The sequence below is a fragment of the Zootoca vivipara genome, chromosome 14 (genome assembly GCF_965207765.1).
Source record: "Zootoca vivipara chromosome 14, rZooViv2.hap1.1, whole genome shotgun sequence".
Classification (NCBI taxonomy): domain Eukaryota; kingdom Metazoa; phylum Chordata; class Lepidosauria; order Squamata; family Lacertidae; genus Zootoca; species Zootoca vivipara.
The window spans coordinates 10,955,864-10,970,564 of record NC_142597.1 but is presented as its reverse complement, the minus strand read 5'-3'; the positions used below and the strand labels follow the sequence as shown (position 1 = coordinate 10,970,564).

Sequence of the window (14,701 nt, the reverse complement as noted above, 5' to 3'; positions counted from 1 at the left end):
GACATATCTGTAACCCAGCCATAATTTATGCTGGCAGTTGTTATGAAACCTATGTATATGCTATTCATATGCACTCAGAATGCTACCACAAAGCTGTTCAGGTTCCAAAGTCTATTCTGCCCATTAGCCTGCAGCTATCTCCAACCAACATTGCATGCTTGGAATGAGATTTCCTAGTAGCAATAGGCATTGTTTAACCCTAAATTGTTAAGGACACCAGTTGACATAGAATACACATTGTACTGCTTGCTCCATCCTATAGACCCCTTTCATCATCTGCTTGCTCCATCCTATAGACTCCTTTCATCATCATCCTGAATATAAGTCTTGAGCAGGATCAAATCACCCACAGAAAGAGTGTGCCCCACCAAACAGCATGCTTCTTAAGTGAATGGTGCTGTCATTTTTCATGAAGGGTTTTAGTGGCATCAAGACTAACACCAATGAAACAGCTGTACAAAATCCAACATTAGTTTTAGTTGATCCTGTACGCACCCGCAGATTGCTGTCCCTTGTGAAGCCAACAACGTAACTTCTCTTGCAAGTATAGGAATCATTCAGCAATACTTTTGTGATTTACTTGTTAAGGGACATGGCCAGTGTTTAGTTTGTAACATCAAATATACCATTGTTGTAAAGTTTCTGACATCAGTTAGTAGTACCACTGTGAGCAGAGACCAGTTCAGAAGAAAATGAAAATGACAGCTTGCTAATCTTAAAAAATTGTAAGAAATTGTGTAAGTGGATAGTTGCCCAAGTAAATGTGTATTAGTTGGGACATTTGGATGTATTTTCCCCCTTTAAGCAGTATAACGAGATTCATAGAGCAAATGTCTCAACATTTTCAGCTTAATTACTTTCAAACAAGGCCTTAGATTTACCAGCTTTTATTCTTGGGCTATAGCTAGGGCAGCACTATTTGGATCTCATGGCTTCTCTCTCATGAGATCACACACTTTAGTATAGCCCATACTACATTCAAACAGTAACTTGGTTAACTCAGAGGCTCCAACTTCTATCAGCCTCAGTCAGCATAGCATATAGTCTGCTATGGTGATCACTATGGGGAAGAACAAGTTCTCCATCCCCAAGGAAAGGATAACAGGCAGGCTTAATATTGCCCAACACCTAAGCCACCCCAAGGTTTGACAATGTTTTTAGGATTAGGACCTATCTGATCAGATTATAACATGCAAGGCTTTGCCTTGGGGGAGAAAACAAGAAACTGGCATGTGGTTTAACTTGTTTTATTTCACTTTGCAAACAAAGTTGTCTTCAGTCCAGCTGGACTTGTGAGGGAGCAGAAATTGAAACCCAATAGAAAAGCAGCAGTAAGTCAGGAGCACAAGGATTACAGGGGACTAACCCCAGCTACAGAAGGAATGGTTGATTGTTAAGACAAATGAATTTTATGACAGCTGCCCACAGTCAGAGATGGTGATCTTCTTGCTTGTCTTGCCGTTCCTTGACCCAAAGCGCTCCATTGCTTCCACAATATTCATTCCATCTTTGACTTTGCCAAAGACCACATGTTTCCCATCCAACCTAAGGAAATAAATTGGTTAGATCAATTTAGAAGGCTTTTGTGATTTTTATTTCATGAAGCTGTTCCAAAAACATTTAGGGCTACCATCCTGTCAACATTCAGAAGGTTTAGGTGACAGGCAGCAGGCAATAACTATGCTAGCAAGAAATTATGCTTGGTGTAACTTTACACAAAACACATCCTTCTACTTAAGGCACAGGGTATTCTATTCCATTTGAACTAATGCTTAAGTTCACTGTTGAAAGTCTCAAGCAAAGTACTCACCAGTCGGTTTTGGCAGTGCAGATGAAGAACTGAGACCCATTTGTATTGGGACCAGCATTTGCCATAGACAAGATGCCAGCACCTGTGTGCTTGAGGACGAAGTTCTCATCAGCAAACTTCTCACCGTAAATAGATTTACCACCTGTTCCATTATGACGAGTAAAGTCACCACCCTATAGAAAAACAATATACACATGTAGCTGAAACTTGACACTATATATATATATATATATATATATATATATATATATATATATATATCAGGACAGAAGAGCAATTATGCAAGCAGCAAAGGTCAAAGTCTAGGGACCAGACTATCATAAATCGTAAAACATGACAAGGCAGGACCGCAATGCTTTTTATATGAATCTCATCAACAGTGCAATTCAAATACTGTAAGACTAAAATCATAACTGCTACATACCTGGCACATGAACCCAGGAATGATTCTGTGGAAGCAGGACCCCTTGTAACCAAAACCTTTCTCCCCAGTGCTCAAGGCACGGAAATTCTCTGAAATCAGAGGCAGACATTTGTAAGAACAGCCTTCCACATTTGCTTAGATCCTTGAAAAATTACTTCCAACAAACATGCCTGGAGATGAAGGCACTCAAATTTACAAACCTGCTGTCTTTGGAACCTTGTCGGCAAATAGCTGTGGGACAAAAACAGAAGTCAATTAATGACATTCAGTTTGAATAGACACATTTTTACGTCTCCCTTAATTCCCCCAGTCTCATTGATCCTTCTTGCTGTATTGCTTTACCAAGAGAACCACTGCCTTTAAAAATAATTTAACCTGGATGGTTATGGTGTATAACAATCATTCAAGCTATCCTATTAACCATTTGTAACTCAGTGTCATTAATTCTAGCAACATGTGCCAAAATATATGTATTGCAAGGGATGCTATAAACTGAAAACATCCTATTCTGCAAATCAAAACTGACTGTTGACTCATTTATCGAACTGACCTCTGCAGGAATGATACAAGACAGAAGCTAATTGATTGGATCAAGGCACATTAGACTGATACAGCATGGTTATGCCTTAGATCGAAGAGCACTCTAGAGGGAGCTCTGACAAACCAGAATCCTTCTAGTCTTCTACTGTAATAAAAATGGTCTACTGCTAAATATTGAGGCCAACTGCAATCAGGCAAAAATGATTTACTGTCTACTCACCATATTTATTACCACGTTAAATATGTAATCATAACAAATCTCCTTTACATACAACTACATTTTGTTCTGACACAACTTTAGCTAGTGAACAAAAGTAAAAGCAGACATCCAACAGGCAGAATTTCCATAATTTGGAAAAGGCACAAAATGTTCCACCTACTTCCCAAAACCAATCGGCATACTGTCCATTTATTCTTTGCTGCAGTGGCAGGACTCCTGCCAGGTACAAATTAGCTGGACAACTCTAGCGTGTACCATACTCAATCTGGCTCTAGCTCCATTTGCATACGGGGTAAAACTTGCAACAGCCACCTCTGCGGTGCAATCATTTGTCGCACTTTGAAACCCCGCACTGAAATTTAACTCACTTATTTCCCTCCGCACAAAGCAGACACAATGCATCAAAACGTTAATAGGAGCAGAAGCAACCTTTCATAGCCATCCCCAATCTCTGCCATGGGCTTGGATGAATGAACATTTTCTTGCTAAAATCGCGAGTCAAGGAAAACAAAGCTACACTCGCAGCTTTTCGGTGCACGAATCTTCTTGCTCAACGCAAGGCAGTCCCGTGCAGAAAAGGAGCAGGAAACCCAGCTAAGGAAATACGCACGGGAGACCGCAGCCCGCCATTTGGCGCTTTCGCTATCAAGGAAAACCTGATCGGGAGCGAGGGCAACAGAAAGCCCGAGAACCCAGGCCTGCGTATACCTCCTTCATGCGATCGTTCGCACAGCACTCGCATTATAATTTTTTTTTGGGGGGGTCGTTAAAGACGCTCGAAAGGCAATCCTTGATCCTCTTTTCACAAAAATAAAAAAACCGCCCTCAAAACTACAGCGGAAAATAATCAAAAAATGGAGGCCAGCCCCCCCCTGCAGCATAGGCGTGGGGAGAATGGGCAGCGTCAGGGGCGAGGCGTGAAGAGCCCTGCCGGCGGCGTCAACAACCAAAGGCCTCGCGCAGGCGGCGTTAGCAGCACGTCCCTTCCCCGCGCAGGGAAGAGCGAGGAAGGCGCGGCAGCGGCGGCAAGGGAAACAAAGGCGACGGCACGGCAGCCAGCAACCGCTTCCCCCAGGGTAGGCTGCGCAGGCCACGTGGAGGAGGATAGGAGGCGACGCCCGTTCGCGCGCGCCCACTTCCCTTCCTCTGTTGCCGTCCCCACACCCAGGCCGCCCGGGTGCGCGCGCAACCCCTCGCGCGCCGCAGTGAGGCGATCGCGCCCCTCCCCCCCCAACCGGCGCCCGTTGCTCCTAACCGCCCCCACCCTCCCCATGCACACACGCAAGTCCCAAAATGGCCCCGAACTCCCTCCCCGGCAGGAAATGGCGGCGGAGCCGAATCCTCAGGCGCGCCCCTCTCTCCGCGCTCTACCCTTAACGGCTCTCGTCGTACCTCGAAGGTGACGCGCCCCATTGGCTCGCCGTCGGCGCAGACATCGAAAAACACGACTGGGTTGGCCATGATGGCGGGAATGAGTCGAATAAAGGAAGGGGATAGCTTAAAAAAAGAGAAAAGAAAACCGGCGGCGGTTAGAGGCAGCACCAGCGTCAACACTTCTCCACACAGCAAGGAGCGCGGCACAGCAGAAAGAACGTCGGCCGCTCGCAGGGCTTATATAGCCAGAGGACCCCCGCCTTTGCCTTTCCTCACGCGACTTTCGGCCAATCGCAACGAGGAGAGTTTCCAGAGTGAAAGGGGCGTGGGGCCAGTCAGAGCTCTCGTTTCGGGGCGAGGGTGGGTTCTCGGGTGTTCCGCGCCTCTAAGTAAGGGCGTGGTCTCCGCGAGAGGCGGGAACCGAAGAAAGGTATGGGGGAGGGTTGTTTCTCTCCCCTCCTTTTCTGAGCATGCGCGCTGTTGACTTGCACTGGGTAAGGCTAAGGTTGTCTGTTCGGAAGGAAGGAAGGGGTGGGGGATGGGGACAGGGCCGCTGGTCCCCACCATCCTGCGCTTTTTAGTGCCGAGGAAGGAAACGGCTTTGGAAGCTATGCAGGCCGCATGCCCGTCTCCTCGGAAGCAAGCCTCTCGAGCTCCGAGTCCAAGGCGGCTTCGTCGCCAAGTAGCAGGGTTTGAATGGTAGCCGTGTGGCGGGATGTGGCAGTGCAGGGAGTCGAGGCACGAGAGCGGGGGGAGAATCCAGGGTGCAGAAATGTTGGGTGACTTGACTTGTGATTGCTGCTTGAACTGGGATGAGGAGGAACCAGCGTGAAGGGAACCGAGAGGGCGGGGTATCTGGTCCGGCCATGGAAGCGAAAATGGCTGTGTAATCGCACTAGCAGGAAGCTTGGAAGTGATAGGTTTGGTCTATTCATTTTTCAAGATCCAGGCTAATGTTTTTTTAACTCACTCGTCCCACCCACCCGCCTCAGAGTTCTGGTCAACATGGAAAGCTTGCACACTGTTTTGCAACATTTGGAGGGGCCATAACGCAGCTATTTGACCAGCTCTGGGTTTTGGAAGGCCTCCACTTTGTTATTATGACGCTTGAACTCTTATCTTTCCTCCAAGGCGCTTCTGGGGACCATAAATGGTCCTATTATTAATACAGTATTATATTTATTAATTATCCTCCCTTCAACCCAAGCACCCAGGGTGAGTTACAGCAATTAAAACAAAATGTTCAGAATAGTTTACAACAACTTACAAGCCTCCAAATAACATGGGTCCTGAAAATATACCTCTCCTGTTCCTGTTTTTGAAAATGCAAATAAAAATTTAAAAAGAAAAGGAAAATATACCTCTCTGGTGCTTTTCATCTTCCCAACAAACCTGAGAGTTAAGTTAGGTTAGGACTACAAAGAGTGACTGGACCAAAACCAGCAGGTTAGGCTGTGTACACATTCCTGTTTACTCTCCATGTAATAGCCACAATCTATATTCTGTTGTTTCTTATGAAATGGGACCCAGGTGGCGCTGTGGTTAAACCACTGAGCCTAGGGCTTGCTGATCAGAAGGTCGGAGGTTCGAATCCATGTGATGGGGTGAGCTCCCGTTGCTTGGTCCCAGCTCCTGCCAACCTAGCAGTTTGAAAGCACGTCAAAATGCAAGTAGATAAATAGGAACCGCTACAGCTACAGCGTTTCCGTGTGCTGCTCTGGTTTGCCAGAAGCGGCTTTGTCATGCTGGCCACATGACCTGGAAGCTATACGCCGGCTCCCTCGGCCAATAATGCGAGATGAGCGCGCAACCCCAGAGTCGGTCACGACTGGACCTAATGGTCAGGGGTCCCTTTACCTTTATATTCTGTTGTTTCTTATGAAATGTTGCTCCCTGCAAAACGGGGTGTGTGTGTGTGTGAGAGAGAGAGAGAATGATGATGCATCTGTTTTTAAACGCAGCAGTGCATACACAGCCTCTGTTTCATGTGGATTTGAACCTGTGTCTTCCCCAGTCCTAGCCCAGTTTATGAAGGTGTCAACTTCATATAACTCAACAGCCCCTCATTTCAATTATCTGGCCCTGGGATGTAATCTGGGATTAGGGTGGATGCATTTCTGAGATCTTGGAGTCAACTGTTTCTCACCTGTATGTTCATTGCTTATTCATGACTCTTGTCCTGCACTGCATAGTGCTGCCTCAATACCCAAAATAGGCACAACTTCTTTCGTTGGTATTTTTGGCTTGAAGTCATACATTTCTCACACATTTTTTACTCTTATGATCTCAGCTGTGCTTGCTTCTGAAGGAAACCTGTTCATATTAGTGAGTTTACCGGTACTTTGGAGAAAAAAGGCCACTGAGGAACAGTAGCCTGTTTCATAATCAGCAAGAAGGCACTGTCCCAAATTTCAGGGTCTTTTCACCTTTCTTTTTTTTCAAATATATTTATTAATTTTATAAAAGGAACAAAAACAATCAATTCACATTAATAATCCACCCATACAAAATAGTTCACCAACACATAAAAAAACACAAAAACAAACAACAGCAAAAAGACAAAAAAGACAAAAGAAGAAGAAAAAAAGAAAAAGGATATTACTCTTAACTTTTTCATCACGTTATGGACTTTCTCAGATCTCCCCTCATTGGGTCCCTATTAAAATTAACCTTTAAGCAGTTTTCACATTATTTTAAACCTCTTATAAATTCTCTCTATACTTTTCAATATCAATCTATAAACCCACAATTTATATTATTAACATTCAAACAATTCATATCTAAATAAAATTCCAATATCTAATCTTGCTATTATTTCTCCCCTTAGCTTATAAATTTTACCAACAATGATTCACAATATATAATATTACAACTTCTCTCATAATACCTTTAAACAAACTAAAAACAATTTCATCCCCCCCCTCCTGGATCTAGATTTCCCAGGTGGCTCAGCGAATTCCGTAATTCATTCCAGTATCGGACCTTTCCAATCAATCCATCCTAACATCAAGCATTAAAATATTTTAACCCACTCCCACCCTTTCCTGAAATTTGACTTTTTAAAGACAGCTTTGCTGTTTCTTCCCTTTTCCACCTGTTTCCCAACATCCTCCATCTACCTTCCCACTTTCCCAGAGTGTACATTGCCCTCCCTCTCTCACTAGGAGAGCAACAATATCCTCTGGTTCTCCATCGAGGAGCCCTTGGTCCACATCTAAATCCTGTTCCACATCTCCCACTTGTGGAGCATTCCAATCTTCTTCCTCCTCTTCTTTGCAACACTTAGGTTCTTTATTATTTGTGGCATTGTCTGAAGTTGGTAGTTGCTCTTCTTGTTCCTCTGCATAATCCAATACTGTCTCTTCTCCAAATTCAATATCCAAGCAGTTCCTTTCACTTACTTCACTTAGTTGTTTATTAGCTTCACACAGCTGCTTGTTATTCCTGGCCAGTTCCTGTTTAATGTCCAAAAGTTCCAAAAGAATCTTTTGCCACAAATCTTGTGATGATGTTGAGTCTAGAGCAGGGGTCCCCAGACTTACGGAGCGGCGGGCCGGTGCCCGCCGCGCCGACCGCGCGGTGGGCCGGACTGCAGGGGAGTGCGCGCGCAGCGGGCCGGAGGCGGGGGAGTGCTCGCCCGTGCGCATGCGCACACGCACACGGGCGGAAAAAAAATCGGCGAAAATCGCTTGTGCGCATGCGTATGGGCCTCCCCCGACCCGGAAGTGCACCAGAAATGACCTCTTCCGGGTCGGGAGAGGCCCGTACGCATGCGCACAAAGGATTTTCGGCGATTTTTTGCCGATTTTTCAGATCGCCGCTGCGCCGCGCGCCGTGAGAGCGGGCGGCGGCAGCGGGCGGCGGGGGTCGTCGCGGGCCGGATTGGAAGGCCGATTGGGCCGCATCCGGCCCGGGGGCCGTAGTTTGGGGACCCCTGGTCTAGAGTCATTTTTGCCTTTTCAAATTCCATGGGAGAACAGCAGATAACAAAGCCGGAAATGTCATATTACCAAACCTCAAGCGCCATTTTAATGTCCACTCTGGATATCTTTCCCCTTTTTAAATCTTGTGTTTATAACTCAAAATCTTAGTCCATAATCGTATACACATCTTCAAATTCACTTTAAATTTAACAGATCCAAGTTCAATAAAATAATCCACTCTTTATTAATATTATTATTTTATTATTTATACCCGACCCATCTGGCTGGGTTTCCCCCGCCACTCTGGGCGGCTTCCAACAAGTACCAAAATACATTAAATCAGTATTGTAAGTCCATTCATTGATCCCTCCAGACACCCAGATCTAGCTTTCTGGGGAACTTTCCTTAGATTTTTTTCTTCAAGATATACAGGCATTTTAAAACAATTCACACCTCTCCCCCTGACCTGCTCCAGGATAGAGTTTAAAGAGTCAAATTCTTGGTAAATTGATTGTTTCCTTTCACCCTGTCAGCCAGGGGTCAAATTACTGCATCTTGTGTCACACAAAGGAGAATTCTGACTTCCTTTTAAAGCCTCCTGCCGTGACCGAATCTTTTACTTGTAAATTAAAGCTTTTAGAATATCTTTACTCACAGTGCCCAATGTAACCCAATCTTTTAATTGGAAAAATCCACCACTCTCTGCCGCCGGCACGAAGCTTCACTTTGTGAGGGTGACAGTGACGCTCGAAAATGGCTCCCGCGACTACCATCCCACTCTCTCCGGGGCTCCTAATGGAGCTTGCCGGGGAGTAGAGGAGTCGCTTTTTGGAGCTCCGCCAAGCACTTCGTCCCCAGAACGCTCAATCTGGGGCTCTTTCGGGGGCCGTGTCCCTCTCGCGGCTCCCCCCCCTCGCAAAGCCAGGTTCCCCTGGAGCTCGAGGGAAACCTCGCCGGATGGCTCTGGCGATGAACCGGAAGCGGTCTTTTCACCTTTCAGTCATTAATGGTATTTCAGCATGTACTGCTGTAATTTGGTCTTGAAAATCTGACATTGCAGTTTCACTGAAGATAGGTGTTTCCCCATGTGTGAAACATTACAACTATCATGTAGGTTAGTGTGAGAACATAATCTCCTTGATAACTTTTTGCATGTTAATTGCAATAACTAGTCTATGCCAGTGAACTACATTAGCTGTGGACAGGCGTAAATCTTGGGGGATTTATTCTGTGCTTTGAGGTGCACCAGCTGAAATACACAGTAGTGGCTTGGGGTGGAGTCAGATGCAAAATGGTATCTTGGGGTGCAGCTACTTAAGTATCACATCCAAGTACACACCTACTTTCATGTGCAATTATAGATCAGGGGCTTTAGCAGCCTAATTTAAAGTAGCCTTGTACATAATCCCACAAAGGTGACCACCATGGAAATATATTTACTGGGATGTTGTGGCCTGAGAAGGGGACAAAGGGGTTGGTTCCCCCAGCTGCATGCAGTTGGTTTTTGTTGTTGCTATTGTCAAATCTACAAACAAAAAAATGGTAGAACAGAGCTTTCCAAACTGTGCGTCGCGACATGTTCATGTGTAGGTGTGTTGCACAAACGCTCCCTGCGCTCCTCCTGGCACTGGAAAGGGTTCGTTTAACCTCCGGTTTGCTAGTAAAACTTAATTAAAGGTAAAGGGACCCCTGACCATTAGGTCCAGTCGTGAACGACTCTGGGGTTGCGCGCTCATCTCGCATTATTGGCCGAGGGAGCCGGCGTATAGCTTCCAGGTCATGTGGCCAGCATGACAAAGCCGCTTCTGGCAAACCAGAGCAGCACATGGAAATGCCGTTTACCTTCCCGCTGTAGCGGTTCCTATTTATGTACTTGCATTTTGACGTGCTTTCGAACTGCTAGGTTGGCAGGAGAAATTTAATTACAGTAACTTAATTACTGTGTCACAAAATGATGCATGTCCAAAAAGCGTGTCACCAACTTGAAAAGTTTGGAAAGCTCTGTGGTAGAGCCTCATCTATGTTCTGTCTACCCCTGTGTTAGGAAGAGTATCTCTGTGGATTTGGAAATAATGAGGGCTTTCTCCACACTTCGCTCCAAAAGTAGCCATGCTCCCTCCAAACCAAATAGCGACACCTCCCAGAGTACCTGTTAATACAGCCTAAAGAAAACTTACCACCCACAGACAGCTTTAAAGTTGACAGAATTGATACACAACTTGGAAACATTTTGGAGTGGCAGAAAAACACAATGTCTCCCATTCATCACTGATTGTTAAGTACTAGCAGCGCATCATAGGTTCCTAGGCAAAATACATAATGCACATGAAAGCTTATACCAATAACAAACTTAGTTGGTCTCTAAGGTGCTACTGGAAGGAAAAAAAAATTTGTTTCGCCTTTTCTTTTGTATCTGTAGGAATCTGGGCAGGCTATTGACTATGATTCCAGCAATAAAGTTCTCCTCAGTCCCATCCCATGTATCAGGAGTGGGGTACCTGTGGCCTTCCCAATGTTGCTGAACTGCCCCTCCCATCATCCCTGACCATTTAGCCATACTGGCTGGAGTTGATGGGAGCTGCAGTCATGGGTGTAGCCATGATTTTTGTTAGGGCAGCCGGCCTCTTAGGGGGGCCTTAGTTTGCTATGCATTTTTATTAATTTTGATTTATTTAGGGGGGAACAGCTGCCCCTGCTTTACCAGCTGCACTGGCTCCCGGTGCAGTACAGGATCAGGTTTAAGGTGCTGGTTTTGACCTTTAAAGCCCTATGCGGCTTGGGACCCTCGTACCTACAGGACCGCCTCTCCTGGTATGCCCCGCGGAGGACCTTAAGGTCCACAAACAACAATATTCTGGAGATCCCGAGCCATAAGATGGCTAGATTGGCCTCTACTAGGGCCAGGGCCTTTTCAGTATTGGCCCCAACTTGGTGGAACGCTCTTTCACAGGAGACCAGGGCCCTGCGGGATTTGTCATCTTTCCGCAGGGCCTGCAAGACAGAGCTGTTCTGCCTGGCCTTTGGGTTGGACTTAGTCTGACCCCTGTGTTTTCCTCCCTCATGGCTTGGATTTATGGACTACTTAAAATGAGGCTGCATTTTAAATTTTAATACTGTATTTTAATCTGTATTTTAATTAATTGCTTTTTATGTTTTATTGTATTTTTATTGGTGTGAGCCACCCTGAGCCCGGTTTTGACTGGGGAGGGTGGGGTATAAATAAAAATTTATTAATTATTATTATTATTATTACACCCATGGCTGCAGTCCAGTAACATCTGGAGGGCTACGGGTTCCCTACACTTGCTGTATATACAACAAAGCAGTCATCTTGGCATCCTTCATAAACTAAAATGGGGCTTTCCCTTATGGGACCTCCTGTGTATCATGGCTTCTTTGTCCCACTCAGATTGGAGCAATGAATCAATCAAAGCTCCATCCAGCTAGTTGCATTCCCACACATGCCTTTGGGTGCATAGACCCTATACATTCAAGGTTCACACACTGTGGAATCCTGGGAACCATAGTGCTAGTGCTGGGAATTACAGCTCTGTGCAGGGTAAACTACACTTCCCAGGATTCTTTGCTTTTCTATGCTGTGCACACAGTCCCAGTCTGTTAGTTACCCTACCAGAAAAAAATACTGTACATAGGGCTTACAGTCAGTTCTCTGCCTCCAGTGAGCTGCTGCTTCTTGAACAGCAAGTTGTTGCTCCTTTGTTCTTGCTTCATAGCTAGCCTTAGGCACAGAGCCTTCATTCTTGCCAGATCCTTTTGTCTCTGCAGCAGCCGGCTCCCAATATTGCCATATTCCATGCAATTTTCAGCAATGTCAATGACACTGTATATAACATTTGTAACCCACCAACTCCTTTAAAAAAAAGAAATCACAGCAATGTACAATAAATCATTAAAACATCATAAATGCAGAACAAATGATCAACACTTACTGAAAATTAGTCCCACTGGCAAGACAGAAACATTTTCAGGTGACAAAATACCAGGGGCCTGTTTGATTTCAATAGGAAAAGTGTCCCAAATTACTGTTGGCACTATGCTAAAAGCCTTAATTAATGTCAATGCTAAATAAATAACAGGGACAGTTGGGAGGGCTTCTTCAGATGATCACAGCGGCTGGCCAGTTTGTAAGGGGCAAGGGAGCTGGGTATGTTTAGCCTGGATAAGAGAATATTAAGGGGTGATATGATAGCTATGTATATAAAAGGATGTCATATGGAATAGGGCGAAAGGTTGTTTTCTGCTGCTCCAGAGAAGCGGACAGGGAGCAATGGATTCAAACTAAAAGAAAGAAGATTCCACCTAAACATTAGGAAGGACGTCCTGACAGTAAGAGCTGTTCGGCAGTGGAATTTGCTGCCAAGGAGTGTGGTGGAGTCTCCTCCTTTGGAGGTCTTTAAGCAGAGGCTTGACAGCCATATGTCCAGAATGATTTGATGGTGTTTCCTGCTTGGCAGGGGGTTGGATTGGATGGCCCTTGTGGGCTCTTCCAACTCTGATTCAATGATTCTATTAATATATACTTATCTTCTAGGTAGCCTGGTCTTTAGCCATTTAGGGCTTAATACACCAACAGTAATACCTTAAAACTAGCTCAGTAATGTACTGGCAGCAGTGTAGCGCTTTCAGTGCAGGTATAATGTGGTGGTGTGGAGCTGTTCTGTCCAGAAGCAGGGCTACAGTGTTCTGTACAAGCTACAGTTTCCAAACCAACCAACCTCAAGGGTAGTCCCACATGGAACACATTGCAGTAGTTCAGCTTACAGGTTCATATGCACTTAAATGGAAATGGAAAAACAGGCCCAGCAGTCAGAACCTATGCTATCATGGGGATGTCACCTAAAGACCCATCACTGTCAAAGCTGATCACTGCAACGTTCTTTCTGATTTATTTGTTTGTTTGTTTGTTTGTTTAAAAACTCCGTAGGTACCTGTCTAGGAATGTACAAGGCGACAGATGCTTATTTTACTATACTGTATTTACTTTATCTTATCATTTTCTACAGCAAAAGTGTGCTTATTCCCAGGGAAATGTGTTTAGCAGTTGGGTGGGGGACTCACGACGCATTTGTCACTGTAGCAGCCATAAGGGTTCTATGATTTAAGTGAGTTTTTAAACACTGAAACTGCACATGCTCAGATAACATTTTGTTTTGGTAGGGTTGGCCGACTGTTGTGAGTTTTTTGCTCTAAATTATTAGGAATAGAGAAGGAGTTGTAAAACATGAACCAGTTATGGAGAAAGGGAGAGGAAACATTACTTGTATGCTTCACAACTGAAGTACACATGGCCAGCTAAAGCCACCGCCCCCTGCAAGATAATTAAGGTCGTGTACACACTATACATAAAAGGCATATCTCTCCCAAAAGAATATGGGAACTGCAGTTCACCCCTCCCTGCACCCTTAAGCTACAACTCCCAGGATTCTTTGAGAGTAAAGTGTGCTTTAAATGTGATACTTGTGCGTTAAATGTATGGTATATATGCAGCAAGCTGAGGTTTGCAGACTGCAGTTTTTGTCCTGCTCTTCTTCCCTGTGACTTTGTTGCTCTCTTAGTTGCTGGTCTAGCAGTTTGTGATCATCTTTGGGTTCCCTCCCTGCCTTGCTGATCAAGGCATTTTTCTAGCATGGGCAGTAAATTATATATAGGTGACCTAGTGCTTTCCAAGGAAGGATGTCACAGCTGCTTTGGCTAAAGTGAGAGCAGGAACTCAAATCCCACTTCCGGAAGCTGAGTGGTAACTCAATATGGGGGGCGAGGCTCCTGTGTCTCTCCAGTAGTGCTGCAGGAGGTAGAATTGTTGCAGCTAGTTATACAGAATTTGCAAAGTAGTAGCATTGGAGGTTTTCAACAACTCCAACACCTGTGGTTGGGAGAAACCGTCTGTCTTAAGTATCCGTTGTATGAAACATTGAAAACACCAAGGAAAGCTATTCCCTTCTAGATTTCCTCATCCAGCCTATGCTTATTCTTGTTCCATTATTATTATTGAAGTGACTAACCATAAAGAATAATTGACTAGATTGCTGCAGCTGCATTAAAGTCAAGAATTTCAAAACAGGCGGCTGATACCAATTCTATGAAGAATCAGAGAATCAGACTCACACTTCCTGCCCTTCCACTGTGGTTTCCATCTTATCACTCTCCCCTTCCTGGCTGTTGGGGGTTCTGCTTTCCTTCCAACACCTGTTACATTAGCTGTGTGATGTCCAGATTGCAGTTTTGTAAAGAAAGAAAAAAGGTTTGCCTCAAAATTCACAATCAAGAAGAGGGACCACAAATGGCAACCTCCATGTTCTTCTGATTAAGCTATAAGGTTTCCCAATCAATCTGGAGAAGAGAAGGTTAAGGGGTAATATGATAGCCATGTTCAAATATATAAAAGGATG

General features: G+C 44.9%; 1 protein-coding gene across 1 annotated transcript; it reads right to left on the bottom strand.

Annotated features, from left to right (window-relative positions):
- Positions 1 to 1,231: 1,231 nt before the first annotated feature.
- On the bottom strand, positions 1,232 to 4,565 carry PPIA (peptidylprolyl isomerase A). The gene is made up of 5 exons (XM_035139705.3): positions 4,387 to 4,565; positions 2,435 to 2,465; positions 2,235 to 2,323; positions 1,811 to 1,983; positions 1,232 to 1,545 (listed from the first exon to the last, which is right to left on the bottom strand). Exons 1-5 carry the CDS (start codon positions 4,453 to 4,455, stop codon positions 1,410 to 1,412), a joined length of 498 nt encoding a protein of 165 aa, XP_034995596.1. The 5' UTR covers positions 4,456 to 4,565; the 3' UTR covers positions 1,232 to 1,409.
- Between the last annotated feature and the right edge of the window lie 10,136 nt (positions 4,566 to 14,701).